We start from the raw sequence: 26,902 nt of genomic DNA on the forward strand, positions 1-26,902 counted from the left end.
TCCCAGCACTCGGGAGGCAGAGGCAGGAAGATCACTATGAGTTCGAGGAGGCCAGCCTGGTCTACAAAAGTGAGTCCAGGACAGCCAGGACTGTTACCCAGAGAACACCTGTCTCAAAAAACAAACAAAAACATTTTTTAAACTTAAAATTCATAGAATGTTATAAAGTTATATTAGCAATACTGTGCTGTGAGCAGTGTAACTAATGTGTGTAATAATTAACAGCCTGGCACCAGAACAGCTACGCCCAGAGCTCAAGTTAGGTTCCGACACTGGGCAAACTACTTAAGCCTTTTCTAATCTGTAATAGAATTATTGTTCCTACCTTGAAGGGTGAGTGCAAGGACTAAATGTTCTACATATAAAGACCATGAATATGTTGAAAAATGTACCCAACAGATGTTAGCTGGTGTTGTTATAAAAAGCAAAACCAAAAAAGAAAAAAGAAAAGAATTGAAGGAGAGATAAACATGGGTTTGGTTTTTTTTTTTTTTTTTTTTTGCCTTTTTTTTTTTTTTTTTTTTTTTTTAGATCACAAGTGGGGGATGACAAAAAGACTTGTAGACTTGTAAGAGAGCAGGTGATGTTTATCCCCTTAGAAGTCGAACCATTGTGCGGCAGAGATTGGTTGTTAACCAGCTAAAAAAAATCCTTAAACAAATTCTGAGAGGAGGTATAAATGTGAGCCAAAAACAGGAGGCAGGGCCTTTAGAGACTTGGGACAGTTTTGGCTGTTCATTGCTCCTAAAGAGAAGGGAAGGCTTCGGGGCTCTGGGCTCTGGCTGAGGTTCCAGGTTCTGGTTGCTCCAGGTTCCAGCAGAAGAAATCCCACTGATTACATCAGGAGAATCGTTCCTTGGAACTGATATCCTTACAGTTTCATTATTGTGTTCTTTAATCTTCTTTTCCTATTGTTTAGGTTAGTCGGGTTATAAGTGAGATACTCTTGGTAATAAGTTGGTAATAAAATATAATTGTTAAGAAAATTGAGTCTACGAGCCGGGCGTGGTGGCGCACGCCTTTAATCCCAGCACTCGGGAGGCAGAGGCAGGTGGATCGCTGTGAGTTCAAGGCCAGCCTGGTCTACAAAGCGAGTCCAGGATGGCCAAGGCTACACAGAGAAACCCTGTCTCGAAAAACCAAAAAAAAAAAAAAAAGAAAGAAAGAAAGAAAGAAAGAAAATTGAGTCTACAAAATATAATTTAGTGGTTTGGCTCAGTGGTAGAAAGCCATGCACAAGGCCTTAGCCTTGAGCTCCAGCACTGTAAAAAAGATAAATAAAAACAAAAATGAAATTATATATATATACTTTTTTTCAAGACAGGGTTTCTCTTGTAGCCTTGGCTCTCCTGGACTCACTTTTGTAGACCAGGCTGGCCTTGAACTCACAGAGATCCGCCTGCCTCTACCTCCTGAGTGTTGGGATTAAAGGTATGCATCACCACACCTAGCCCCCCGCCCCAAATTTTTTTTTTGGTTTTTCGAGACAGGGTTTCTCTGTGTAGCCTTGGCCATCCTGGACTCACTTTGTAGACCAGGCTGGCCTCGAACTCACAGCGATCTGCCTGCCTCTGCCTCCCGAGTGCTGGGATTAAAGGCATGTGCCACCACGCCCGGCTCAAAAAATATTTTTTAATTGTCTTAGATTTGTTTACTTTTTATGTGTATGAGTGTTTTGCTGCATGTATGTATATGTACCACGTACATACCTGGTATCCATGGAGGTGTCAGATCCTTTGGAACTGGAGTCACAGAGGGTTGTAATGCCACCGTGTGGGTGACGGGAATCAAGCCAAGCTTGTGCAAGAGCAAGAAGTGCACCATCTCTCCAGCTACACACACACACACACACACACACACACACACACACACAAATATTAAGAAGAAGAATAAACTGTCAGGTGTGGTACTAGGTGCCTCTAATCTCAGCACTCAAAGGATAGAGACAGCCAGATCTCTGTGAGTTCAAGGCCTGCCTTGTCTCTGTAATGAGAACCAGACCAGCATCGAGCTGGGTGCAGTAGCACACGCCTGTAATCCCAGCATTCTGGGAGGCAGAGGTAGGTGGATCTCTGTAAATTTGAGGCCAGCCTAGTCTACAAATCTAGTCTAGGACAGGCTACATAGAGAAACTTTGATTAAAAAAAACAAAAAACAAAAAGAGCCAGGCAGTGGTGGCGCACGCCTCTAATCCCAGCACTCAGGAGGCAGAGGCAGAGTTTGAGGCCAGCTTGGTCTACAAAGCAAATCCAGGACAGCCAAGGCTACACAGAGAAACCTTGTCTCAAAAAAACAAAAACAAAACAAAGTGAATCCAGGACAGCCAAGGCTACACAGAGAAACATTGTCTCAAAAAAACCAAAACCACGCCTTTAATCCCAGCACTCGGGAGGCAGAGGCAGGCAGATCGATGTGAGTTCGAGGCCAGCCTGGTCTACAAAGTGAGTCCCAGGATGGCCAAGGCTACACAGAGAAACCCTGTCTCGAAAAAACAAAACAAACAAAAAACAAAAACAAAAAAAAAACAAAAGAAAAAGGAAAGGAAATTTGAAAAATTGAGACAGAGGGTCATTATGTGTTTGCAAGGCTTGATCTTGTGGGTCTGAGTGACACCCACCTCTGCATCTTTAGTAGCTGGGCCTACAGGAACATAGCACTATTCCTGACTTACAGATACTTACAAAAGTCCAACAGCTTGTAATCGCAAGGTTGTAATCTGCCCACTAATGGGAAACAGATAAGGGTCTCAAGTTACAAATAAGAGGAAGTTACAAAGCTTAAGGGACTTTCCTAAGCCTTTAATTTTGTCTCCCCTTAACTCACATCTGTGCTCTTTCCAAATGATTAGAAGCTCCACAGATGTGCCCCCAAAGCCCTTTCGGTACAGCAGCTCTCCAGCTTTCTCCTGCTGTCGTCTGATCTCTCCACCCAGCTCCACCCTGAGTTTAGGGTGGCCAACTGTTCTAGCTGGCCTGTCCCAATCCTAGCAGTGGGATTTGGCATTCCAGGGTCCTACATTCCTTGCCAACTTCGAGCCCAGGCAAATGGATAGTTGGTTACACGTGGCTCTACCAGTGGATCCTAACTTGAGCCTGGACATCAGACATGAAGAATATCCAGAGCGGTCTGGTGGCAGCCATTCCCTGAACGAGCACTCCGCCTATAGCACACAGCTTCTGTGGAATGTTGCCTAAGCCTGTTTTTATGATTTCTGAAAAAAACAATTTCCAGGATCCTATGGGGAATGACATATATAAATTAGCTTGATATTCTGCTGTTGAAAAATAGCAGCTAGGTGGACTGGAGAGATGGCTGAGCAGTTAAGAACACTGGCTGCTCTTTTAGAGGTCCTGGGTTCAATTCCCAGCAAAGGCATAGTGGGTCACAACCATCTCTGTCTGATGCCCTCTTCTGGCCTGCAGGTGTACATGCAGGCAGAACACTCCTCCATGAAAACAAATAAGTAGGTTTAAAAAAAAATAATAGCAGCTAGCGTTGGAGTCTAAAAATAGACAATGGTGTGGAAAAAGAAAGATTTTTTGAATCTTGTGAGGTATTTATTTATTTAATTATTTATTGGCTTTTTGAGACAGGGTTTCTCTGTGTAGTTTTGGCTGTCCTGAGCTGGCTCTGTAGACCAGGCTGTGTTGGGACATTAGCGGCCTTGCCTCTAGGTTGCCTACCAACCTGTGACATCATCACAGGCCGACCACCACCAGGTGTGTGCTTCTCTCTCTCTCCTCTTGCACTTTCTTTCTTTCCCTCTTCCTCCTCCTCCTCCTCCTCCTCCTCCTCCTCCTCCTCCTCCTTCTTCTTCTTCTTCTTCTTTAAAGGTTTTTCGAGACAGGGTTTCTCGGTGTAACAGTCCTAGCTGTCTAGCTGTCCTGGACTCACTTTTGTAGACCAGTCTGGCACCACCAGGCCTGGCTTAGAGAGTATTAGCCAGCCATCGACTACATTGGGTGTTTGGGATCCCAGTGTTGCACTGGGTTTTTGTCAACGTTAGCTGTTAAACACAAAAAGAACATGTTCTAGGCTGACATACTTGTTAACAAGGACAGCCAGGCAGAAGCAGAACCACAGAAGCCAAGAGCGAGGTTAGCACATTTAGAGACGTTTCCAGAACTGTGGACGTTGATGGATCAGGCCTTTATTTCAGTTCTGGCAGGTGGTACTGTCTGCGTGCTGAGTTTTACAGCCTGACTGGCAATTCCGTCATGGCATCAGTTGTGCTAAGGTCTGGAGCCCTGTCACAATGCTGAAGGCTGCACGCCTTTAATCCCAGCACTCGGGAGGCAGAGGCAGGCGGAGATCACTGTGAGTTCGAGGCCAGCCTGGCCTACAAAGCGAGTCCAGGACAGCCAAGGCTACACAGAGAGACCTTGTCTCGAAAAAACAAAAAACAAAAAACCCAATGCTGAAGGCATAGTGGCATGTTGGCTCCACGGAGGTGGGGGCGGGGGGAGCATGTGGCTAAGACTCCTCACTTCCTCACAGCTTAGCGGAATAAGGACTGAGAGAAAGAGAGAGAGAGATGGAGTGGGGGAAAGCTAGAGAGCTACAAGTAGGGTCTAGCTGCAACACCAGAGACCTAGGCCTCACTTCCTAAAAGCTCTGTAGCTTCCCAGAACAGCTCCACCAGCTTGGGACCAAGGGCTCAAATATGTGAACCTATGGGGAATATTTTTCAGGAAAACCAAAATGCTACCCTTTAAAAGGTATAAAGTAATTTCCCACTCCTCAGCAATGAGAACAAAGCTATAGATTTTGTTTTGAAAAGGTTTGCCTAGTTTTATTCGTGTCTATAGGTGTTTTTCCTACATGTATGTCTGTGTGTTACATACATCCACTACCAACCAGAGCTAAAGGAGGGCATTGGCTCCCTGCAACTGGAGTCAGAGACACTTGTGAGCGGTCATGTGGGTGCTGGGAATCGAACCCAGATCCTCTGGAAGAGCAGAGCCACTGAGCCATCTCTCCAGAATTCATTTTCTTTTAAACTCTAAATTGTTTATTTTGAGATAGGGTCTATGTAGCCCTGGCTTGCCTGGCACTCACTATGTAGATAAAGCTGGCCTCCTGGGGATCTGCCTCCCTCGGGCTCCGCCTCCCTCAGACTCCTGGGGCTCCGCCTCCCTCGGGCCCCGCCTCCCTCAGACTCCTGAGTGCTGGGTTTAAGGCCTACACCATCATGCTTCTTAGTTTTTTCTTGTTAATTTTCACTTTCGTAACTAATTTGGATCTGGCAGGGACGATCCTGATGTTTTGCCGGGGTCCAGCCTCGGGTGAGGTCAGGGCCTGAAGAAGGGTGGATGCAAGAGCGTCAAAGGAGAGATGAGTCAGGCACCAGGACCGGGAGGAGTTGTGCAGCCTGACTGACTGGCAGTCAGAGTGTTTATTTATACAGAACTTGGTAGGCAGGGGCAGATGCATGTTTTTCCAAAACATAGATCATATCGTTTTTGTCCTTGGACATGTGTTTTAACTTCCTCTTGGTCATAAGTTTAGTCATTATTGATAAGCCATGACAGAACAGAATTATCTTTTACAATCATTTTCCTTCATCAACCCCACAACCAAACTTTTAACAATATTGAAGTTTCAAGGGCATATTTTGCCAAAGCATGACAGCCTGTTAGCAGGCTGGTAGCTCTTGTGTTTTCAAGGGCACTAGACAGAAATTCTCCAAGCCAGCCCGGGCAGACTGTTGTGTCCCAAGCAGTGTATTATCAATTTTTAATAGTCAGGGTGCTAATTGTCTTTAGGCCCAAGAAAAATCTATAGGCCAAAGTTGTTGCAGTTATTATACAGTTTTTGCCTAATACAACACTTATGTTTTATATATTTGTAGAATTTGGGGTGGGGGGTTGAGACAGGACCTTTCTGTGTAGCCTTGGCTGTCCTGGACTCACTTTGTAGCCCAGGCTAGCCTCGAACTCACAGAGATCCACCTGCCTCTGCCTCCCGAGTGCTGGGATTAAAGGCGTGCGCCACCATACCTGGTTTGTTGATGCTCTTTTTTTAAACTCTGTTATTATGGGTATTGAAGCCTCTACCTCCCTTCCACCAACCCCTTAACCCTGGGTAAGAGAGTGAGAAGGCTAGTGTGGGAAAGGCGGGCACAGACCCCTTTACTTCTCCTAGCTGTCTAGGGTCCATGGGTTCTTTAGGGGCGAGACCTATCTCTGTTAACAGCAAACACAGCAAGCAGTCTCCTCCCAGCTGCTGCACTGAAACGTTTTTCTCTATCTATCTACAAGCCACCATGCCATCTGTCTCTGGTCGCGCCACACTGCTGCACATCATGGCCACACGCCACGCTTTCTCTCTCCAGGCTCTCCTATTTGTCTTCTCCAGCGTCTTAGACCAGGCCCCTCTCCATGCTGCATGAGGCAGGCTGTTACCAGCTGGCAAAAACCATGCCCTGCATGAGACAATTATTAGCTGTGAACAAACTAAACCCCAAACTAAAATCCCACACTTGGGATTAAAACAAAAACATAACTGAGTTTACAAAAAACCCAAAACTTCCATTCCAGCCCTGCACGAGCTAACTTTGCTAGGGAAGGCGGGTTGTTAATACTTTGTTCTTTTTATCGTTTATCCATACCATTCTTTGTCCATCAGTATAAAGAGGAGGCTTCTGATTTGCTCTGCTGCCAACTTCTCGCCTACAGAACATTGTTTACGTTTTTAAGTTTACTTTGTTCTGAGGATCTTGTTCCTGAGTAAGTGCAGAGGCAGTGAAAAGAGGATCTTTGAGTCAGACTCACAAGGGGTCTCTGGCATAACTAATTGAGTCACAACCTCCAGGGCATAAGGAGGACCTTCAAGTAGGACCAGATAAGGATATCTCCCTAAAAGTGGGAGGGGTAGAATGGTCTGGACATTCCTGGGGACTCTTAGAAGCAATGTTCCTGGGAGAGGGCAAAACTGATTCATAAGAAAATTTCCATCGGGGGCTGGAGAGATGGCTCAGTGGTTAAGAGCACTGCCTGCTCTTCCAGAGGTCCTGAGTTCAATTTCCAGCAACCACATGGTGGCTCTCAACCATCTATAATGTGATCTGATGCCTTCTTAGGCAGATAAAACACTCATATACAATAAATAAAATAATAAAATCTTAAAAAAAAAGAAAAAAGAAAAAGAAAATTTCCATCAATCCAATATCCCCAAGTTGTACAAACAATAAAAGTCCCCCCAAATATGCAACACATAGAAATCAAGGCCAAAGTGTGGGGGATCACACCATAGCGATTGCATCACTCGGCTCAGCTTTGCTGGAGCATTGTCAAACAGCTGTGCTGGCTTTATGACTTTCAGTGTTCCCATTAGATATGGCTGTGCCAATGTTTAAGTTCAGGCTTCCAGAGGCTTCAGATCCTCCTGCCTCTACCTGTAGAATGCTTGCTCGCTTCCCCCACAGCACCTCCTTCCTCTCCCTCCTCTCTCTGTCTCTCTGTCTTCCTCTCCAAGGTTTCTCTGTGTAGCCCTGGCTGTTTTGGAACTTGTTCCATAGATCAGACTGGTCTCAAACTCAGAGATCTGCCAGCCTCTGCCTCCTGAGTGCTGGGATTAAAGGTGTGCGACACACACACACGCACTCACATACACAAAAGCTCCCTCACACCCCCTCTCCTTTTTCTCTTTAAATTATTAGTTCTTTCACTGGTTGTCTTCCTGCTAGGGACACGCCCTAAGAGGGAGAAAAAAAAAAAAAAAAACCTGCCTGCTCTTTGACTTCCTTTGGCAAGATCTCCAAAGAGCTGGTTAGGACTGTAAGACCAGGTCTTTGCTGCCCTGTCACACCTGACCTGCTATGCTTTATAAAGAGCCACCCACTTCCATGCAGATGGACAGGGAAGTGAACTTTGTAGCCTGTTTGCTTTGGACTCCGGGACCACCATGTGGCCTTAGAGCCTCCAGGCAAGGGTCCCTGGACAATGGTTGGACCTTTAAAGGCGCTCTAAAGTTTAAGCTCCATTATATTCACTATTAAAAGGTCCTAGGGAAGCTGAGAATTGGTGGCGCACGCCTTTAATCCCAGCACTTGAGAGGCAGAGGCAGGTGGATCTCTGTGAGTTCGAAGCCAGCCTGGTCTACACAGTGAGTTCCAGCACAGCCAGTGCTGCACAGAGAAACTCTGTCTCCGAAAAACAAGAGGTTTCCGGGAGGGAATTTTGGTGGTCTGCCTCGCTTTTCTTCCTTGCCATTCTATGAGTAGCCAAAAACCAGCATCTTGGGACCTTTTAGTGTCACGGGGGTTCTCACTTGACAGCCGTCTCAGGCAGACACACCCCACATCACTTTCTCCACTCGGTGGACATCAGACAGACATCCTTTCTTCCTATAGGGAAGAAGGCGGAGGCCTATCGCTAAGGTGCCGGTTGGGGGCCACAGTCTTGATTGACAAGGGAATTAGCCGATGACGCTGACGTAAGCGGCTGCTGTTTATGAACGTACAGCCAATGGTGAGGCAGCAGTGTAGCCAAGGGCCAATGAGAACTTGCCTGGGCGGGGCTTCTCGGGGAGGTGGGAGGGGCGGCGGTGGGTAGACTTCTAGAGCCAACCCCCAGAGACTCAGAGCATATCCGGTTTTAGCAGAGCTGGGAGGCTCCCGAGTGGCGTGCTGAGAAGGTACGTGCGAAGCTGGGACTAGGCAGCCCCGGAGTGACGGCTGCTGAGAGGGCGAGAGCGGGACTGTGTGGTAGCTTCCGTTTTCCGACAGTTGAGCCCCGTAGGGAACCAGGCCCGATCTGCGACGAGATCGAAGGGAACTGGGCGGGGAGGGACGCGGAGGAACTGGTGCCGCGCATGCGCAGCAGCGGGGGCGGGGCGGGGGCGAGTCTGCGGGGTCTCCCGGGCATTTGGGCCTGGGTTTGCGGCGAAGGCCTCTTAGCCAACCTCCTTGGCGCCCCTTTCCACCGTCTTCCCCTCAGCCAAGTCCAGGGCTTGAATTCGGGACAGGTTCCCTCCCGCCCCAACCCCCCGCCCACTCCTGACTTTTAAGGTAAACGAAAGGGAAAGCGCTGTTGTTTGTGATCACTCCCTCCCCCCCCCCCAACCCAGCGATCGCGGCTGGGCTGTGCGTTCTCGGGTTCCTCCCCCTCGCCTGGGTGAGCCGTCCGGGGTCGGGGACTCGATTTAGGCCTGGCTAGGCAGACTGCCCTGTCACGGCGGGCCGGGTGATGTCACACTCCTCTGTGACACGCGAGATGCCTTAGTTACTTGGAAGCCAACGGTAGAGGCCGGAGGTGGGACGCCCCGGGCTGTCCTGGCTCGCCAGTCCCACGGAGCAGCCCCACTCTGATCTGATTGGTTACCTCTGGACAGGTGAGGTGGCCTTGATTGCTTGGTCCTGTGGGAGTCCCAAAGTCTGCTCCGGAAGGGCGGCGGTGGGCAGTTTTTTTCCCTTGGCCCGACTGACTAAACTTCTGATAAGTAAGCTTTGGCCTTTCCTTCCGTCCCTGCCCGCCCCCCTCTTTCTCTTTATTTCTTTTCTTTTATTCCTAACAAAAACAAGTTATCTCGTGCCAGGCCACGTTGCATTGCCTGTCCAGTTAGGCTGTTGGCCAAACAGCAACGAAACCACTTTGAACTTGAGACTTTTGAAGTAAACAAACACCTGTGAATGTGTAACGCTATAGAAGAGCTGACTGCCCTGAAACACAGACAAGGATTTTAAGGTTGAAGGTCAACGGCAGACTTCCTAGTTATTTATTGAGCTTTATGTGTAGTTAATTTTGAGACTCTATGGTTAGTTTAAGAGATACGGTTGAAGAAAGATTTTCCTGAATTTCATAATCACGTTTTTTTCAGGGCTTCTGCAAACACATGTTTGTAGTTGTTAGATTTATTTTCTTTGGTGTTCCTTCTTTATTGTTTTTGTTTTAGGGTTGAAGATGATTTGACAGTTTGTCTTTGGTTTTCCTGCAGTGGAGAATGGCCTGGGTCCTTGAGAAATGTAATTTGTGACTTGGATCCACATATTCCTCCCTTCCATCATATGGAAATACAGTTTCCCACCCTCCTCTCCCTGGTCTGAATGAGGCTTTGCTTTCCTAATGACTACGAGAAGGAGAAATTAATTCGGATACTTATCATTTCCAGTTTTTCCTCCTTGTAACAGATCTAGTTCGTGTTCTTGATAGACGCTAAAAAAAATACACAAGCGTGGTAGGAATCAACATATGTTTTGGGGAGTTATGAAACGGCCTTATTGAGAGCTTGCTTTTCACTGTGGGCGAGGTGGCAGTGTGCTGTAAAGGTCAGGAGACCCGAAGCTGCTTCTGACTTTTGTTGTTCTAGCCTGCTGATGCTGGTCAAATAGGTACTGATGTCAGTTTAGCACCTTACAGAGAAATCATACACGTTTTTTCTTATTGAGAGGGATAATCATTTGCTACAATTGCAGAGGTGGGTGAGATTAAGTGAAATTGTTTTCTCAAGGTTATGTGGTAAAAAGGTGGGATTTAAAACTCTGTGTCTGGTTCTCTCGCCTATATTACATTGCCATTTAAAAAAAGAAAATTTTAATGTGGCACTCTAATAGGGTTTTGTCTCGGTGTATATAGTTTTACAACTAAGCTAGCAAGTCAGAGAAACACTGTACACATTTAATTAAGTACTAGGCTGTGAATTCCCTGTGCCACCCCCCACCTTATGCCCCTTAATTCAGCCATCTTGAACCCTGCCCCTGCACATCCAGAAGGGATCCCATTGATAACATATTATCGTTGGAGGCAGTGCACTGACCTGAACAGTTTCATTTTATTTCATAACCACCCAGGGGTATTACTCTCCTTTGGGGAACCAACCACTCATAATGTTCTCTCTTCTAAGTTTTCTTGCTACTCTGTCCTGCATTTGGATCCTGGTACAAATGTCTTCCAGCTCATACTGATCTGTTCTGGGAGAGTTTCTAACCAGATTTCATGGTCCGTCTCCTAAATACAGCGTTCAAGACTGGAAAGAAAGGCTGTAGCAAGTGGATTACATTTGAGTAGTTTGCACTCTGAATGGGCTAGCTGAGGAATGCTGAAGTTCAGGACTCTCGTTCCTAATAAATTTTTGCTCTTTTGTATTGGGGGGGGGGGGGGGGGAGGTAAACAAGGTGTTATGGGGGAGGGATTACTGCCTTCTTATGGAAGGTTATGTATTTAGAACATTGAAACCTTACGCTTCTCTCCTGCCCAAGAGTTGTGGTTTTAGAGATGGAGATTTAGTGGTTTCAGAGTTGGTTCAGAAAAGAAAGTAATTTGAGCCAGGCTTAATGGCACACACCTTTGATTACAGCACTCAGGAGGGAGAGGCAATCTGATCTCTTCAAGTTCAAGGCCAGCCTAGTCTATGAGTTCCAGAGTGGCCACAACTAGAGAGAGAGACCCTGTCTCAAAAAAAAAAAAAAAATTGCACATGATAGGCATTCCTTCAGCAATGACTGTTTTGGTTCTGAGGCAGCCCTCTCCAGAGATAAATGCAGTGGTCGCTTAGCCCCTGGATTTGGTTCAAGTCAGAGCTCAAAGGCTCCAAGCTAAGGACAGCAGGTCTGACCCCAGGGTTGGATGGCCCTTTCACAGGGTCACATATCAGATACTTAACACCACGATTCGGAGCAGCAAGATTACAGCTATGAAGTACCAACAAAATACTTTGATGGTTGTGCTCCCCACAACGTGAGGAGGGTTGGGAACCAGCCACTGTGGCGTAGGATGTCTTGAAGCTGAGCTGACCACCTCCTAGGACAGCAGGAAGAGCATCAAGCTAAGAGTGTGTTCAGCTGTAGCAGACTGCCTCGCAGCTATCACTTAGTAGTTGCAGGAAAGGTAGGCCATTTCAGCAAAAGCAGTTTTAGCTAGGACTAGGTTTTATCAAGTCCTTCAGATTCTTAGACTTCCTCCTCATCTACTTAACTACTTTCTTGTGTAGAGAAGTATTAATAAGTCTTCATGATAAAATTATAATTCTCCCAGTGGTAGGTAGGGCCTTTTACATGCTGTGGAAGCAGTCCTCATTGAGCTTGAGTGCCAGTGCTGCTGCAGGGCGTGCACACACACATGTAGATAATAATCTTTTGTTTTAGGGCTAGGGTAAGAAGGGTGCCTGGAACGGAAACAAGGGATTTAGCAAGACAGGACAAGCTTTATCCTGCCAAGCAAAAGGAGGTCACAGAAATACCTGGCTCTTTCTTGGTAAAAACTGTGCAGTAAACGTAGGGGTGTTTGTTGTGCATGCCTGTGTGTTTGAGTCCTGACCACTGAGTGTAGGGCCTTGATCACATCAGGCAAGCGATCTGTCGCAGAGCTGTGCCCTCAGGCTGGGATGGTTTTGTTTTTAGTTTTGTTTTCAGTAAGTCCCAACTATGAAACCCAGGACACGGCCAAGAGCTTCCTAGCCTGTTCTGCCCTCCAGAATGCTGGGGTTCAGCTCTTGCTTTTTACTTTGTAGTTTGGGGTGGCTCTGGCACAGGAGGCCCGCCCTGTCATCATGGTTTTGGTGACACTTAAACAAAACTGTAGCAATATGTGCATAACAAAATTTGATAGATTCTGTTAGTATTTGGAGTTCCTGCTGCCTTAAAGATGTAGGCTTAAAGGCAGACAGTAGTGGTACGTACCCTAAATCCCAGCAGGTATATCTCTGTGAGTTTGAAGCCAGCATGGTCTACAGAGCAAGTTCTAGGACAGCCAAGGCTCCACAGAGAAAACCTGTGTGTCTGTGTATGTGTGTGTGTGGCGGAGGGAGATACAGGCATAAAATGAGGCACTTAGTGAAAGGCTTTTGGTTGAAACACCTGGGGATTTCGGGGTGTTGTTTTTGTTGATTTGTTTTGGACTTCGTTTTCTATACATACAGTATAAGCAAATCTCCCATGACCCCAGAAAGCGCTGCCATTTAATTTTGTGTAAACAATCCCTCATGCTACTTCAGAGTTGAGTATTTCTAGAACTGGGGATCTGTTCCTAGGTTTCTGTATAAACTAGAGCTCATGATGAGATGGACTGGAGAGACGGCTCAGCGGTTGGGAGCATTGTCCTGCTCTTCCAAAGGTTCTGAGTTCAGCTCCCAACAACCACATGGTGGCTCACAGCCATCTATACTGGGATCTGATGCCCTCTTCTGGTGTTGAGATGTACATGCAGAGAGACACTAAGCTTCTCTATATAGCCTGGGCTACCCCTCAAAGTTAAATTTATCCTACCTTTGTCTCCCAAGTGCTTATATTACAGAGGAGTGCCACCATACCTGGCTTGTTAATTTTTGTAATAGTTTTAGTTGTATATCAGAGATACAGGGAGTTTTGGAGCAGTTTGGACTCCTGCATACACTGGGGTGCTGTTTGTTTTTGTGGTAGCTGGGGTTGAGCCTAGGGATTCACTGTGCTCAGCAAGTGCCCAACCACTGGGCTGCACTCCAGTCCAGTCTTTCCTCCTTGGCAAAATGTAAAGTATGTACGTAGTGTTCTGCCTGCGTGTACACCTGCAGGCCAGAAGAGGGCACCAGATCTCATTATAAACGGTTGTGAGCCGCCATGTGGTTGCTGGGAATTGAACTCAGGACTTTTGGAAGAGCAGAGAGTACTCTTAACCTCTGAGCCATTTCTCTAGCCCCAAAGACTGCATCTTTAAAAACAGAAAAATCCAACAAATTGTCTAATACAGAAGAGGATCTGGTGCTTTATAAAAATCCTACTTTACTTTTTTGTTTTGCTTTGTTTTGTTTTGTTTTTGGAGACAGGGTTTCTCTGCATAATAGCCTTTGCTGTCCTGGACTTGCTTTGTAGACCAGGCTGGCCTCAAAACTCGAGATCAGCCTGCCTCTGCTTCCTGAGTGCCAGGATTAAAGGTGTGCGCCACCACGCTCGGTGCTTTCCTGCATTTTAACATTCTAAAAGGAAATAGGGCACACACATTAAGTATATAAATATTACTCCTTTAAAAAGAGTTTAGGCTGGGTGGTGGTGACATACGCCTTTAATCCCAGCACTTGGGAGGCAGAGGCAGGCGGATCGCTGTGAGTTCAAGTCTCAAAAAACCAAAAAAAAAAAAAAAAAAAGAAAAAGAAAGAGAAGAAGGAAAGAAAAAGTTTAAAGATGTTTATTACTGTGTGTGAGAGAGACAGAGACACGGGTGTATGTGTGACCTTAGCATTTGTGTGGAGGCCAAAGGACACCTTGTGAGAGCACTCTTCACCGAGGCGTCTGAGGAGGAACCTAGGTTGTTGGGCCTGCAGAGCAGGTGCTTTTGCCCAGTGAGCCACCTCTTGGACCCTTCATTGCTCTCCCACCCGCTCTGTGACAGTATTCAAATAGAGGTAGTTAACATATTTTGATTAAATTTTGAAATAGGCTGGATGTGTTGCCGAACACCTTTAATCCAAAACAACCAGGGCTACACGGAGAGACCGTGTTGTCTAAATTAAAATAGGTAGTAAAACAAAACAAGGGACCTTTTAACCTGGTGTGGCCCAGGCCTTGGGGCCCTGAGGACTGAAGGGCTGGCTTACAAGTGAGAGCACATCTCAGCACTGCAGCAGGGGGAGTCGGGAAAGCCAAGTGTTGGCATGCACACACACTTCCCTTCTGCTTTTTTCTTTTTTTAAGCTGTGTATGCAGATGTGTCTATTTACCACATGTGTGCTTGGTGCCTTCAGGGTTTAGAAAAGGGCATTGCATCCCCTGGAACTGGACAAAGCTGTAGGTCAACATGTAGGTGCTAGGATAGAGCCTGGTCCTGTGAAAGAGCCCTTGCTAGCCTTTGTTTTTTTATTTTATTTATTTTTTTCCTGAAACAGGATTTCTCTGTGTAGCCACCCCCCCGGCCCCCCCCCCCCCCCCCGGCTGGTCTAGAATTCACTCTGTAGACCAGGCTGGCCTCTAACTCAGAGATCCCCTCGCCTGCTTCTGCCTCCTAAGTGCTGGGATTAAAGGCATGCGCCATCACAGCCCTTGTCTTAATGTTTTTTGTTGTTATTTGGTTTTCGTTTTGGTTGTTCAAGACAGGATTTCTCTGTGTAGCTCTGACTGTCCTAGACTTTGTAGACCAGGCTGGCCTTGAACTCACAGAGATCCACCTGCCTTTGTCTTCCCAGTGCTGGGATTAAAGGCATGCAGTACCGTGCCCGGCTTTATTTTTTGTTTTGTAATCAACTGAAAGCCCCAGAAAGATACAGGCAGTACCTTCTGGAACATTTCAAAAGAGCAGATTGGGAAAGAAGAGTTTCCGCCTTTGTGCTCTGTCAGTCTCCTCAGAAGGTCTGCTTACATGACTATTGCCCCTTTCTGACTAACAATCCCCTGGGTGTTTAAGGGCTCCTTCCCCTGTTGGTGCTTGAAATTGGAGGCAAGAGGTACTTCAGCACTTGTATGGCGAATACTGAGAAACTTGGCTGTGTAGGTTGCAAGTCCTCTCTGGGGATGTCATTAGGAGTGTTAATGGACGCCTTAAAGACACTTTCCACTTGCTGGAGTGTACTGTCCTGTAAGTGTGCTCTCTGGAGAATGCACTCATCAGGGTTGTGGAAGGCTGTGCTTGGCCGTGCAACAGCCTGCAATCGTTGCACCATCTAGATCAGGAGGGCACAGAGGCTGGTGACCGGGAGAGGAGAGCAGCGGCTTAGTGGGTTCTGCAGCTTCTCACCAGATCTCTTCTTAAAAGCTGAAGTGAAGGAGTCAGGTAAGTAGGGTTGTGACGAGAAAGGATGCAGTGTGAGAGAGCCAGCAGTCACCTTTGTGGTGTACCCTTTGAGGGAAGAGAGCCTCCACAAAGCCTGGAGTCCTGGGAGTGTGCCCTTCCAATTCCTCAGAAGTCGATTGCAGGTCGGCTCTTCCTCCTCCGCCCTCTGGCTGATTAAGAATAGAATGGGCACTGTGTATTTAGTGAGAACTTGGTGGGAGGTAGGAAAGATGAAAGCTCTTGATCAGCCTGTAGACTGCTGTGTTGACTTAGGATTGCATGTGAGATACAAGGAGCAGACTTTAATCTGGCTTGATGGCATTGGTGTGATATAACCTGGATGTGGTTTGGTTGGGTTTTGGGTTTTTGCTTTTAAATTTTTGTTCTGTGAAAAGCCGAGCGTGGTGGCGCACACCTTTAGTCCCAGCACTCACGGAGGCAGAGGCAGGTGGATTTCTTTGAGTTCGAGGCCAGCCTGGTCTACAAATTGAGTCCAGGACAGTCAAGGTTACACAGAGAAACTCTGTCGTAGAAAAAACAAAAAAGAAAAACCTCACCATAACTAACAAAATTTCTGCACTGCCCCCTCCTAGGGCCACAGTGGAAAGGGGGTGGCAGACGCTCTGCTTCCGTTCTGAGATGGCACCTCACATGTTGGGATGGGGGGGGATATGAGTAAGGCCTGTAATCAGATGATAACATTGCATCATAAGTTTTCTGGTTTTGATGAATGTTTTCAGGATGTATGTATGTATGCATACATGCATATATATATATATATATTTAAGTATTAGAGCATTTTCTCTACAGTTTAGGGAAAACTTTTAAGTCTTTATATTAAATATTGCTATATGCAGAGGAAGGGCAAAGCAGACATTAATATTTAGGAAATCTGAAGTGAGAATAGCAGGGGGTCTGATTAGGTGGCTCTGTGGTAATGTTTCCATGGAAATGTTAAGGACCGGAGTTTGAGTCCTCAGAACCCACCAAAAAGCCAGGCATGGTTCCTCCTACCTGTGATCCCAGTGCTCCTGTGGGAGATACGAATCAAAGAAAGATCCCTAGAAGCTCACAGGCCAGCTAGCCAGTATTGAACAACAAAATGACTATCTCAAAGTGAAGGTGAGGCCCAAGACCCAAGGGTATCGTCTTCTGGGCTCAGCACAGCTGTGGCAAGCACATGCTCACAGCTGCACACATTACCATTGTGAGAACATACACACCAATACATAGATTTAAAAAAGGATATGAGGGAATATTTATACAATTACAATCTTCCTATAAGAAAGGTTCTAAGGAAGCCATGTGTGGTGGAGCACACTTTTAATCCCAGAACATGGGAGGCAGAGGCAGTCAGATCTCTGAGTTTGAGGCTAGCCTGGTCTACATAACAAGATCTAGTCTAGTCAGAGCCTCTTGTAAGAAAGGTTTGGAGGGAATGGGAGAGATGACTCAGCAGTTAAGAGCACTTTCAGGTCTTTGAGATCTGTTTGGTTCCCAGCACCCAAATCAGGTGACTCACAATGCACTATATCCCCAGTGCCAGGTAACTCAGATGCCCTTTTCTGGCCTCCTTGGACACTACATGCATGCAGTGCTCATATATGTCACATGTATATGTATGAAAGGTGCTTATGTTCTTATATGTCCTGGTGTCTCTAAAATCAGTGTTTCTCCTTGCTTCTCAGTGCAGGCTCTGCTGAACAGACTTTGGAACCATGAACATATTTGATCGGAAGATCAACTTTGATGCCCTCTTAAAATTTTCCCACATGTAAGTGATTTCATCTTTTCTGATCATACCGAGCTTCTTCGCTTAGTTGGGTAACATTTGTATGTATCAGTACACTAAGTGGCTAGATTCCAGAGAAGCCTAGCATAAGTGTGTCAGGCTCTAGCTCTAGGGCTGTTGGGTAGTCACTGGCAAGTCATGGGTTCCAGTTTGAGTACTGAGTATCCACTGAAGAGTCTGCGAACCCATTTTCCAAACATTGGTTGGTTTTTTTTCTTGTTGTTGGTCACCCCCCTAATCCCCACCTCCACCCCTCACCCCCCACCTCCGAGATAGGATTTCTCTGTGTAGCCCTGGCTGTCCTGGACTCACAGCGATCTGCCTGTCTCTGCCTCCCGAGTGCTGGGATAAAGGCGTGCGCCACCACGCCCGGCCGTTCTTTATTTTATTGTTATTCCCAAAATATGCCAAACTGTTTATAATACAGCTTTTGCTTACTCCTCTGGCAAGGGAGAGATAATTTATAGCTTAGAGTTAAGTCCAGATATGACGTGTTACACTTCTTTCTAGAACTCCCTCGACACAGCAGCACCTAAAGAAGGTCTATGCCAGTTTTGCACTCTGCATGTTTGTGGCGGCAGCAGGGGCCTATGTCCATGTGGTCACACATTTCATTCAGGTAAGAACAGTTCTGTCTGGGTACAGTGGCACTGACTCTCGTTAGGAAGGAGACAGCTTATCAGGGTGGCCTGTCCCTGTGCCCTCCCTGATGTATTTATCAGGAGCTTGATATCAGAACTCAGCCAGCCAGTAACTCTGGACATTATTAAACCATTAGGCTATCTGGCAGCTGCTTCCCTCTAGAAACTGAACATAGAAATCTCTTGCACTGAAGGCATGTGGCTGGTGTCGGCTGACATACAAAGCCCCCGTCCTCAGACATAAGCTAGGTGCTTGCGCTCCTTGGCGTGGTAGCTGTCCCACCTTTTCTTTGTTGCCTCCGTGGCTGGGGCCCCCTTGGAACAAAGCATATATAACTGTCACCTTCATGGTTGGGCGAAACCGTCAGCTCACTGTCCTATGGAGAGGACTTTGGGTTGGACCAGCAGGACTGGAAGGGCATTTTAAATTTTTATTTAAAGAATATCCAAAAAGCCGGGCAGTGGTGGCACACCCCTTTAATCCCAGCACTTGGGAGGCGGAGGCAGGTGGCTCTCTGTGAGTTGAGGCCAGCTTGGTCTAAAAAGAGAGTCCAGGACAGCCAGGGCTACAAAGAGAAACCCTAACTCTAAAAACAAAAAAAAAGAATAACCGAAAAGTTTAAAGTTCCCCTAACAGCCAAGGTTTAGAGTGCCTATGTTTAGCATAAATACAGAGGTATATTGTGTTGACATTTGCCACTGTAATGAGTTGTCCTTTTGTCCAGGCATCTCCTGCCAAGGGTTATGTGAAAAATTGCTTCAGGCACTCAGAGGGCAAGGCTTTGATCCTTGAGTTCAAAGCAAGTTCTAGGTGGTTCTGTTTTCTGGTTGGGCTTTATTTATTTATTTTATTTTATTTTTTCTTTCTTTCTGTTGCTTGTTTGAAATAATGTGAAGTGCGGTCTGCTCTCAGTAGGTACAGACTGCTTGGGGACTGTGGGCTTTGGCGAGCAGGTAAAGCAGTGAGCATTTGAGTCACCTTCCCTGCCACTCCCTGCAGGTTAGGGACAGGCTTCACTCGTGTACCTCACAGGCTTCCTGCCACCTTTGTGCTCTTTGTTCGCTGTGATTGAACCTAGGGTTTCATGCACCCTCTTTCAGCCTGGTTTATACTGTCTCCTTACGTAGTCCGAGCTGGAAGTTCGGCCTGTTTCTGCTCCTCAGTGCTGCAGTAAAAGTGTGTACGAACTGCCTCATTTTATATTTTTGTTGTTGACTTTGCTAAAACAACATGGTGCTGAAGTGCCATCTAGTATGGTGGTTGCTTTACTTCAGGGGGAAGATATGCTTGTCTTACCAGCTTTGTGAATCAACAGCATATGACAAGTTAGTGCCCTTAACAAGAAAAACAAGCTGGGCAGTGGTAGTGCACACCGTTAGTCCCAGCACTTGGAGGCAGACAGGAGGATCTCGTGAGTTAGAGGGCAGCCTGGTCTACAAAGAAAGTTCCAGGATGGCCTGAGCTACATAGAAAAACCCTGTCTCAAAAAAACAAAAAAGCCAACACATAAAGTAAGGCTATGTATTAGTCATCTTGTGAAACTGTAACCAGAGGATACTGAACCCTCCCAGGGAGCGCTCCACTGGGTGGCCTTCAGCTGCTCTCCGTGGTGAGGGTGAGCTGTGTGTCCAGTGCCAGGAACCTGAGTGCCTCGGATTATCCTCAGTGGGGCCTCCTAAGATCTGGGGTGGGTTTTCTCTTTAAAAAGTAAAAAATAGGCCGGGCGTGGTGGCGCATGCCTGTAATCCCAGCACTCGGGAGGCAGAGGCAGGCGGATCGCTGTGAGTTCGAGGCCAGCCTGGTCTACAAAGTGAGTCCAGGACAGCCAAGGCTACACAGAGATACCCTCGAAAAACCAAAAAAAAAAAAAAAAAAAAAAGTAAAAAATAGCTGAGTGATTTTTAAACCTCTAGAACCCCCAAGCCTCTAATCCCATCAGCGTGTGCACACAGCCCTGGGTGTGCCAGCGTGTGCGTGTTTCTTCCTTTAACCGCTGGGTCCTAGAACAACTCAGATCATGGGCTCTTTCTTTGTGAGTCACACCCCCCACCCCCTTTTCTTTTTTCTTTTTCTTTCTTTCTTTCTTTTTTTTCTTTTTTTTTTCTTTTTTTTTCCTTTTGGTTTTCAAGATGGTTTCTCTGTGTAGCTTTGGCTGTTCTGGACTAGCATTGTAGACCAGGCTAGCCTCGAACTCAAAGAGTTCCACCTGCCTCTGCCTCCCAGAGTGCTGGGAGTGTGTGCCACCATGCCTGGTTCCCTTTTCTTTTAAGTGAACAAAAAGGGGTCATTTCCACTTGTTTCACAGATGGAATGTGCTTCTAGCACCTTTCAGTTTGACTTGTCTTTTCTGTTTGACGTGGGGAGTTCTATAGCTGATGGACCGTGAAGAGCCTTTGCCCTCCACCCTGTCTTAGCCCTCACCTTCAAGGCTTCAGGCTTCTCTCCCCCATTCTCTGAGAACACACTGCCTTTTCCTCTGCCTCTAGGTTAAGAAGCAAATGTTAGAAATGTCAGATGGCGGTTCTCAGTAGCTCGGACTGGAGAGATGGCTCAGAGGTTAAGACCACTGCCTGCTCTTCCAAAGGTCCTGAGCCCACATGGTAGCTCACAACCATCTATAGTGAAATCTAATGCCCTCTTCTGGCCTGTAGGTGTACATACAGGCAAAACACTGTATACATATTAAATAAATCTTTGAAAGAAAGATGTTTCAGATGAGTGTTTGGACTTCCTACGCATGGCTCTTTGAACTGTGTCTTCTGACTGGCTCCACAGGCTGGCCTGCTGTCTGCCTTGGGCTCCTTGGGCTTGATGGTGTGGCTGATGGCAACACCTCACAGCCATGAAACTGAGCAAAAGAGACTGGGACTTCTCGCTGGCTTTGCTTTCCTGACAGGTACGTGAAGGGGTTGTCTAATGGGGCAGGAGGGGGTGTTGATACCTAAAGTACTTACACTAAACCCTGTGTAACTGACACATGTTTTTTGTCTGTACAATTCTTTCAGAACAGTTCTCTCTATAGAGTTTCTAAATTCCATTACACTGCTGTGATTTCTCCCTCCTGCTCTCCTTGACTCACCAGTTAGTCTTATTTGAAGTTTTTGTTCTGTTGTGTTTGTGTTTGTTTCTGCTTTTGCTTTGTAGCGCCTCCTTGTTTCATGCAGTCCATCTTGTACATAGGGTTTAACACCTTGTAACTAGCAGCTTTGTGTAGTTGGCCCTTTTGGCTACTTTATTTCAGTTCCTAGATCTCCCACCCTTCTCCACTCAATCCCTTCCAACCCCCAACACTGGGTAGGTGATAAAGAAGGGGACAGGGGTAGACCTCTTTAGACGGTTCCTGCTGATTGGGGCGTCAGTTCCTTGGGGATCAGAGTGCCGGCGCAGCAGGCAAGCACTAGCAAAAGCAGTATCAGGGAGCAGCAGCCATCACAGGCCTCCCAGGGCTCTCACAGTTACACCCTCTCAGGAACCCCCAGAATTCCAAATGTAAACTCTGTGCGGCTGGTGAAAAGCACGCCCTCCTAGAATACTTGACAAATCGTGGAAGCTGTGCACAGTGTGAAGCAGCCCCGTGTCCTACAGCTCACATCGCATGTCTAGGTTGTTGGTTGTTGGTTTTTTAGGTTTTATTGTTTTTTGTTTTGAGACAGGGTTTCTCTGTGTAACAGCCCTGGCTGTCCTGGAACTTGCTCTGTAGACCAGGTTGGCCTTGAACTCAGAAACCCGCCTTTCTGTGCCTCCCAAGGTGGTATGCATCACCACCACCTGGCATATAATTGGGTGTTTTGTTTTGTTTTGTCTTGTTTTCTTGTTTTTCTTACTTAACCTCTGAGCCATTTTTCTAGCCCAGGTTCTTGACTCTTTAAATGGTAGACATGAACTAAGAGAATCTGGAAAAGTTCATCTCTCTTGGGAGTGGAGGTGCACTCAGGCAGATCTCTGTGAGACCAGCCTGGTCTGCAGAGTGAATTCCAGGACAGCCAAGGCTACACACAAAAACCTCTCTCAAAAAGAAAAAAAGCACTGTAAAATGCATTGTGCTCATTATGGATCTCGGTGACAGGCTAATTTATGCAGTGTTATGGAGATTTTAGAAGGGGTAGGCTCAGGGAATGCTAGTTTTTGAAGCTGTTAGGGGTAGATTCTCAGGAGGGGAAATACAGTAGAGGAGGTGTTGGGTGGAACAGTTGCTCTCCTGTTGCCACATGGTCACTCACAAAACTGGTCTGGCTGCCCGTCACTGCCGAGGGGTTGGTTGATCCTGTGGGGTTGTGAGGTTGCTGCCGCCAGGCCCTGCCTACTGTTATCCTGTTCTTAATTGTGGTCTGGCCCACAGTACAGTCTCAAAAATAATGACGTTTGACATTTCTCCTTTTTTATTGTTCCTAACTTCTACTCTTCTTGAAGACACCCATGGTTTTGAGCTAAGAGGACATATGTTTATGAATTAATTTAGTTATATGTTCTCTTGGAAACAAAAGGATAGAGTAAATGGAATTGTCTTGGTTCCTATGTTTGTTTTGTTAATATGAGCAGCCTTTGGATGAGGGTCCTCTTCAGAACTGACGGTAGTTTTGTGTTTCCCAGGAGTTGGCCTGGGCCCGGCTTTGGAGCTGTGCATCGCTGTCAATCCCAGGTAACTATTGTTTATGTCTTTGTACCTTTATGAATATGCCTTCTAAATGCAGGCCACAACAGGCTAAGTTGAGGCCTCACTCAGCTCATGGCCTTTTCTTTCCCAGCATCCTCCCCACTGCCTTCATGGGCACGGCCATGGTCTTCACCTGCTTCAGCTTGAGCGCACTCTACGCCAGGCGCCGGAGCTACCTGTTTTTGGGAGGTATGGACTGGGACGACGCTCTGGGCCCTGCTCTAGCAGCTCTGTCACTAGGCCGCCTTTTCCACCTCGGGTCTCAGGGGCTCTTGGGTTAAAATAAAAGCCTTCATAAGCCAGGCGAAGTGGCGCACGCCTTTAATCCCAGCACTCGGGAGGCAGACGGAGGTTGGTCTCTGTGAGTTCAAGGCCAGCCTGGTCTACAAAGTGCGTCCAGGACAGCCAGGGCTACACAGAGAAACCCTGTCTTGAGAAACCAAAAAAAAAAAAAACCTTCACTCGGGGGAGACGGTTAGAAATAGCCTCAGTGTTGGCTGGAGAGATGGCTCAGAGGTTGGGAGCACTAGCTGCTCTTCCAAAGGTCCTGAGTTCAATTCCCAGCAACCACATGGTGGCTCACAGCCATCTGTAACGATGCCCTTGCCTTCTCCTGCAGGCAAAACACTGTATACATAATAAATAAATCTTTTTTAAAAAAAGAAAGAAAGAAAGAAAAGAAATAGCTCAGTGTGACTGCTTTGCTCTGCTTTGGCTTTTCTCATGATACCTTTGCTGTGTCTTACAGGTATCTTGATGTCAGCCATGAGCCTCATGTTCCTGTCCTCTCTGGGGAACCTTTTCTTCGGATCCATTTGGCTATTCCAGGTGAGATTTAATGTAGAACTTTAATGTAGCACCTATTAGCCTCACACAGTTTTCTTACATAATTAAATCAAAGGCGGTGAATCCTCAAGAACACTGACTTTGCTGGGCGGTACCTGCAGCCCTCCTGAGTCTTCCACACAGAGGAGGACACAGGGTTAGACGCAGCTCAGAACAGGCTTTGCTAGGCCAGATTAATGACCTGAAGGAGTGGAGCAGAATTGTGTTTAGGGAGGTCGTCTTCTGGGTTAGCACGCGGTATGTTTTCAAAGCAGGCAAGAGGCAGAAAACCAGCTGTTTTCCCGCTACTACAACAGCCACGTGTAACTTCCTCTCTCTCTTGTTAGGCAAACCTGTACCTGGGGCTGCTGGTCATGTGCGGCTTTGTCCTTTTTGATACTCAGCTCATTATTGAAAAGGCTGAGAATGGAGACAAGGATTACATCTGGTAAGTGTGAGAATCCCATAATTGCACGTACGTGTGAGCTGTGTTCATTTAAGAGGCAAGATCTCATGTGGTCCAGGCTGGCTTTGAAGGCACTATATAGCTGAGGATGACCTTGAACTTCTATACTCTGCTTCCCGGGTGCTGGGATTATAGGTGTGCACCAGCAGTGTGTCCGTGCTGAGCTTGGCCCCTGGCGCACAGCAGCGGGAGTAAGGGGCTACATTTCAGCGGAGTAGGAGGGTGTGCACAGTCTGTTCAGGGCTCATCACTAGTTATTGGCACTTGGTAGTTCAGGTTCAGACTTGGTCTCTGTTCAAAGCACAATCTCCTGATGCCTGGGGGATTTGTTGAGTTGAAAGAATCCCAGGCTGTTACTTGGTGGGTGGGGTGTTGGAGAAAGTGACTCCCAGGTTAGTGGTTATCTGGGGGCTCCCCGGTACAGGGGATGAGGAGGTGCTGCGAGTGACCTAGTTCTTGTCTTTCAGGCACTGCATCGACCTCTTCTTAGACTTCATCACACTCTTCAGGAAGCTCATGCTGATCCTGGCTTTGAATGAGAAGGTCAGTCAGCCTGCGGCCAACATCTGTGTGGATGGGAGAGTGTGAGAAGTTGGTTGTACACTATAGAGGGCAAGTGGGAAGGGCAGGCCCCTCAAGCAAGAAAAGACCAAGTAAAAACACTTTTAAAATCTAAACTAATCCTTGAGGTGAGTTTCAGATGGCAGACAATTTGGTGCCTCTGAAAGCAGCACATGTTAAAGTTACGAAGATTGTTAGGACTCAGGGAAAGGTATTGTAGAAGACGTAAAATGACAGTTGTCTTTTATGAATGTCAGAAGTAGATCTGTTTATCTACTTGTTAATCTCTTTCCGTTTTTAAACTTCTATGAATACGTATGAGTACCTGCATATATACATGTATACTGCATGCATTCATGTGTACTGCATGCATTGGGTTTCCTGGAACTGGAGCCTCCATGTGGGTCCTGGTAGTCAAACCCAGGTCCTCTGCAAGAGCAGCCAGTGCTTTTCACTACTGAGCGGCTCTCCAGCCCCATTCATTTATTAATCTTAATTTCCTCCTCTAAGAAGCAGTTTATTAGTCAGTCGAGTCCAACAGTAGAGAAACCAATGAACCTGTGAACTTTGCTTTTATCAGCCTGAGTTAGGAATGTATGACAGTGAGTGCAGTGGGCTGGAGGTGGTGACAAGATGGCGCTGGTGGTTCTGTCTGGCTGTGCACAGTGGATGGTGGAGCAGCGTGAAGATGCGCAGGTCCCCTCAGCTGCTGAGCTCTGTCCTTCCATCTTCACCCAAGGCTGGAAGGGCTCGCTCATGCTGAGTTTTCCTCCACATCCTTCGCCAGCACTCATGCACTTGGGTTTGTATGTCAGGGGAAGTTAACTAGGTGATTTTTTTTTTTTTTTTTTTTTTCATTTGCAGGACAAGAAGAAGGAAAAGAAGTGAACTGGCCGCCAGCCTTCCCCGCGGGACTCTTCTCCCTCTGCCCCTCGTTTCTTTGCGCCATCCCAGGTGCCGTGTTCTGTGATAATGAAAAGCACCAGGAAAGCTTTTGTACTTTGTGGTTTTCTCTATTTTGAATTTTTTGATCAAAAAACTGATTAGTGACTATAGTTTGGAGTTTGGCTTCACATTCCTGGGGTTCTTCCACTCCCTTTTCTGTCAGCTCATCCATAGCCGCTTGCTCTGCTCAGGCAGCCAGTCCACCAAGATGAGAAGCCAGGAGCAGGCCCCTGCACTCCGCAGGCCTCCACAGCCGGCCTACACTGCTGCCGCCGCTTGGGCCCTGTGGTTGGTTCTCACAGTCCCAGCGAGACTGAGCCGGGGGAAGGAGCTTGCCTGTCCTGAGTTGTCCGCCTGCCACAGAGTGGACTCAGGCGGGTGCTTTGCTTCCCCGGCTGCCTAATTCAGTCTGGTAAATGCCTTTCTGCCTTGCCATGATGAAGGGAATATGGATTTGTGGGTGCTCTTTTCCCACTCGTGAGCAGCCCTCAGAGAATTTACCTGCTTCCCATCTGTGGGGTGGGAAGACTTGAGCACTGAGGGAAGACCAGCCTGACAGGCGCTCATGAAGTGGTCTGAGGAAGCACGACAAGGTACAGACAGCAGTTCTCAAGTCTCCCTAGCGCATTTTTCTTTGCTGGTTTTTAAATTTTTCAGCCTTTGTTACTGATTGGCCTCCACTAGGTGGCTGTGGTTAAAAGTCCCCGGGGAAGATAGGAAGGAGCGGGCTTGAGCCTCAGGGCTAACTGTGTGGAGCCTTGTCAGGCTCAGGTAAGGGCTGCAGCTCGGGGACTCTCCACCAACTGAGCGCTTCCAGGCCTGCAGGGTCGCTGAGGTAGGGCTGTGGTGACTTGAAGGCAGCACTCTAAACAGCTCTCAGTGCATTTTTGTGTGTCATCCTTGATGCCAGAGATTTGAGGCAGTAGGTAATGTTCACTAACAGACGCACTTTAGTTATTTTGGTTTCTTCACCTGTTCCCATAAGGTTTTGGTCTTCTGGGCAGAAGCCCAGTGACCAGACTGTGGGCCACCATAGTCTGCACAGAAAGGTGGCACCCGGAGTGGTTGTGACCCTGGCTACCAAGCCACTGACAGCCCATTACCAGTAGGATGGTGTCTTGGGCTTTTCCTGCTCACAGCCTGCTGCCTCCGCCCTGGCCTGAACTTACCTACCGGACATCAGCAACTCTCCAGAAAGATGATTCTCTGTGAGGCCTTGGGAGCTGACTGGGTTCCATCTCTTGAAGCCAGACTCCACCTCTTGTGCTTTTTTGCTTGGGATAAAGGAGTTTTTCTTTAGAAACAGTGCCAAGAATGATAAGATGCAAAACTACTTTTAAAGA

At 47.0% G+C, this 26,902-nt stretch overlaps 1 protein-coding gene across 1 annotated transcript; it reads left to right on the plus strand.

The window, feature by feature from the left end:
* Positions 1-8,546: 8,546 nt before the first annotated feature.
* On the plus strand, positions 8,547-25,630 carry Tmbim6 (transmembrane BAX inhibitor motif containing 6). The gene is made up of 10 exons (XM_051160331.1): positions 8,547-8,637; positions 17,363-17,448; positions 17,977-18,085; positions 20,884-21,004; positions 22,699-22,747; positions 22,854-22,951; positions 23,511-23,590; positions 23,935-24,035; positions 24,521-24,596; positions 25,479-25,630. Exons 2-10 carry the CDS (start codon positions 17,393-17,395, stop codon positions 25,500-25,502), a joined length of 714 nt encoding a protein of 237 aa, XP_051016288.1. The 5' UTR covers positions 8,547-8,637; positions 17,363-17,392; the 3' UTR covers positions 25,503-25,630.
* The last annotated feature ends 1,272 nt before the right edge of the window (positions 25,631-26,902 follow it).

This window comes from Acomys russatus, chromosome 17 (genome assembly GCF_903995435.1).
Source record: "Acomys russatus chromosome 17, mAcoRus1.1, whole genome shotgun sequence".
NCBI classification, from domain to species: domain Eukaryota; kingdom Metazoa; phylum Chordata; class Mammalia; order Rodentia; family Muridae; genus Acomys; species Acomys russatus.

Coding starts and splice junctions, on each gene's coding strand:
- Tmbim6 (XM_051160331.1), top strand. CDS start 17,393: ATGAACATATTTGATCGGAAGATCAACTTTGATGCCCTCTTAAAATTT. Junction 17,449..17,976: donor CTCTTAAAATTTTCCCACAT/GTAAGTGATTTC, acceptor ACTTCTTTCTAG/AACTCCCTCGACACAGCAGC. Junction 23,591..23,934: donor GATCCATTTGGCTATTCCAG/GTGAGATTTAAT, acceptor CTCTCTTGTTAG/GCAAACCTGTACCTGGGGCT.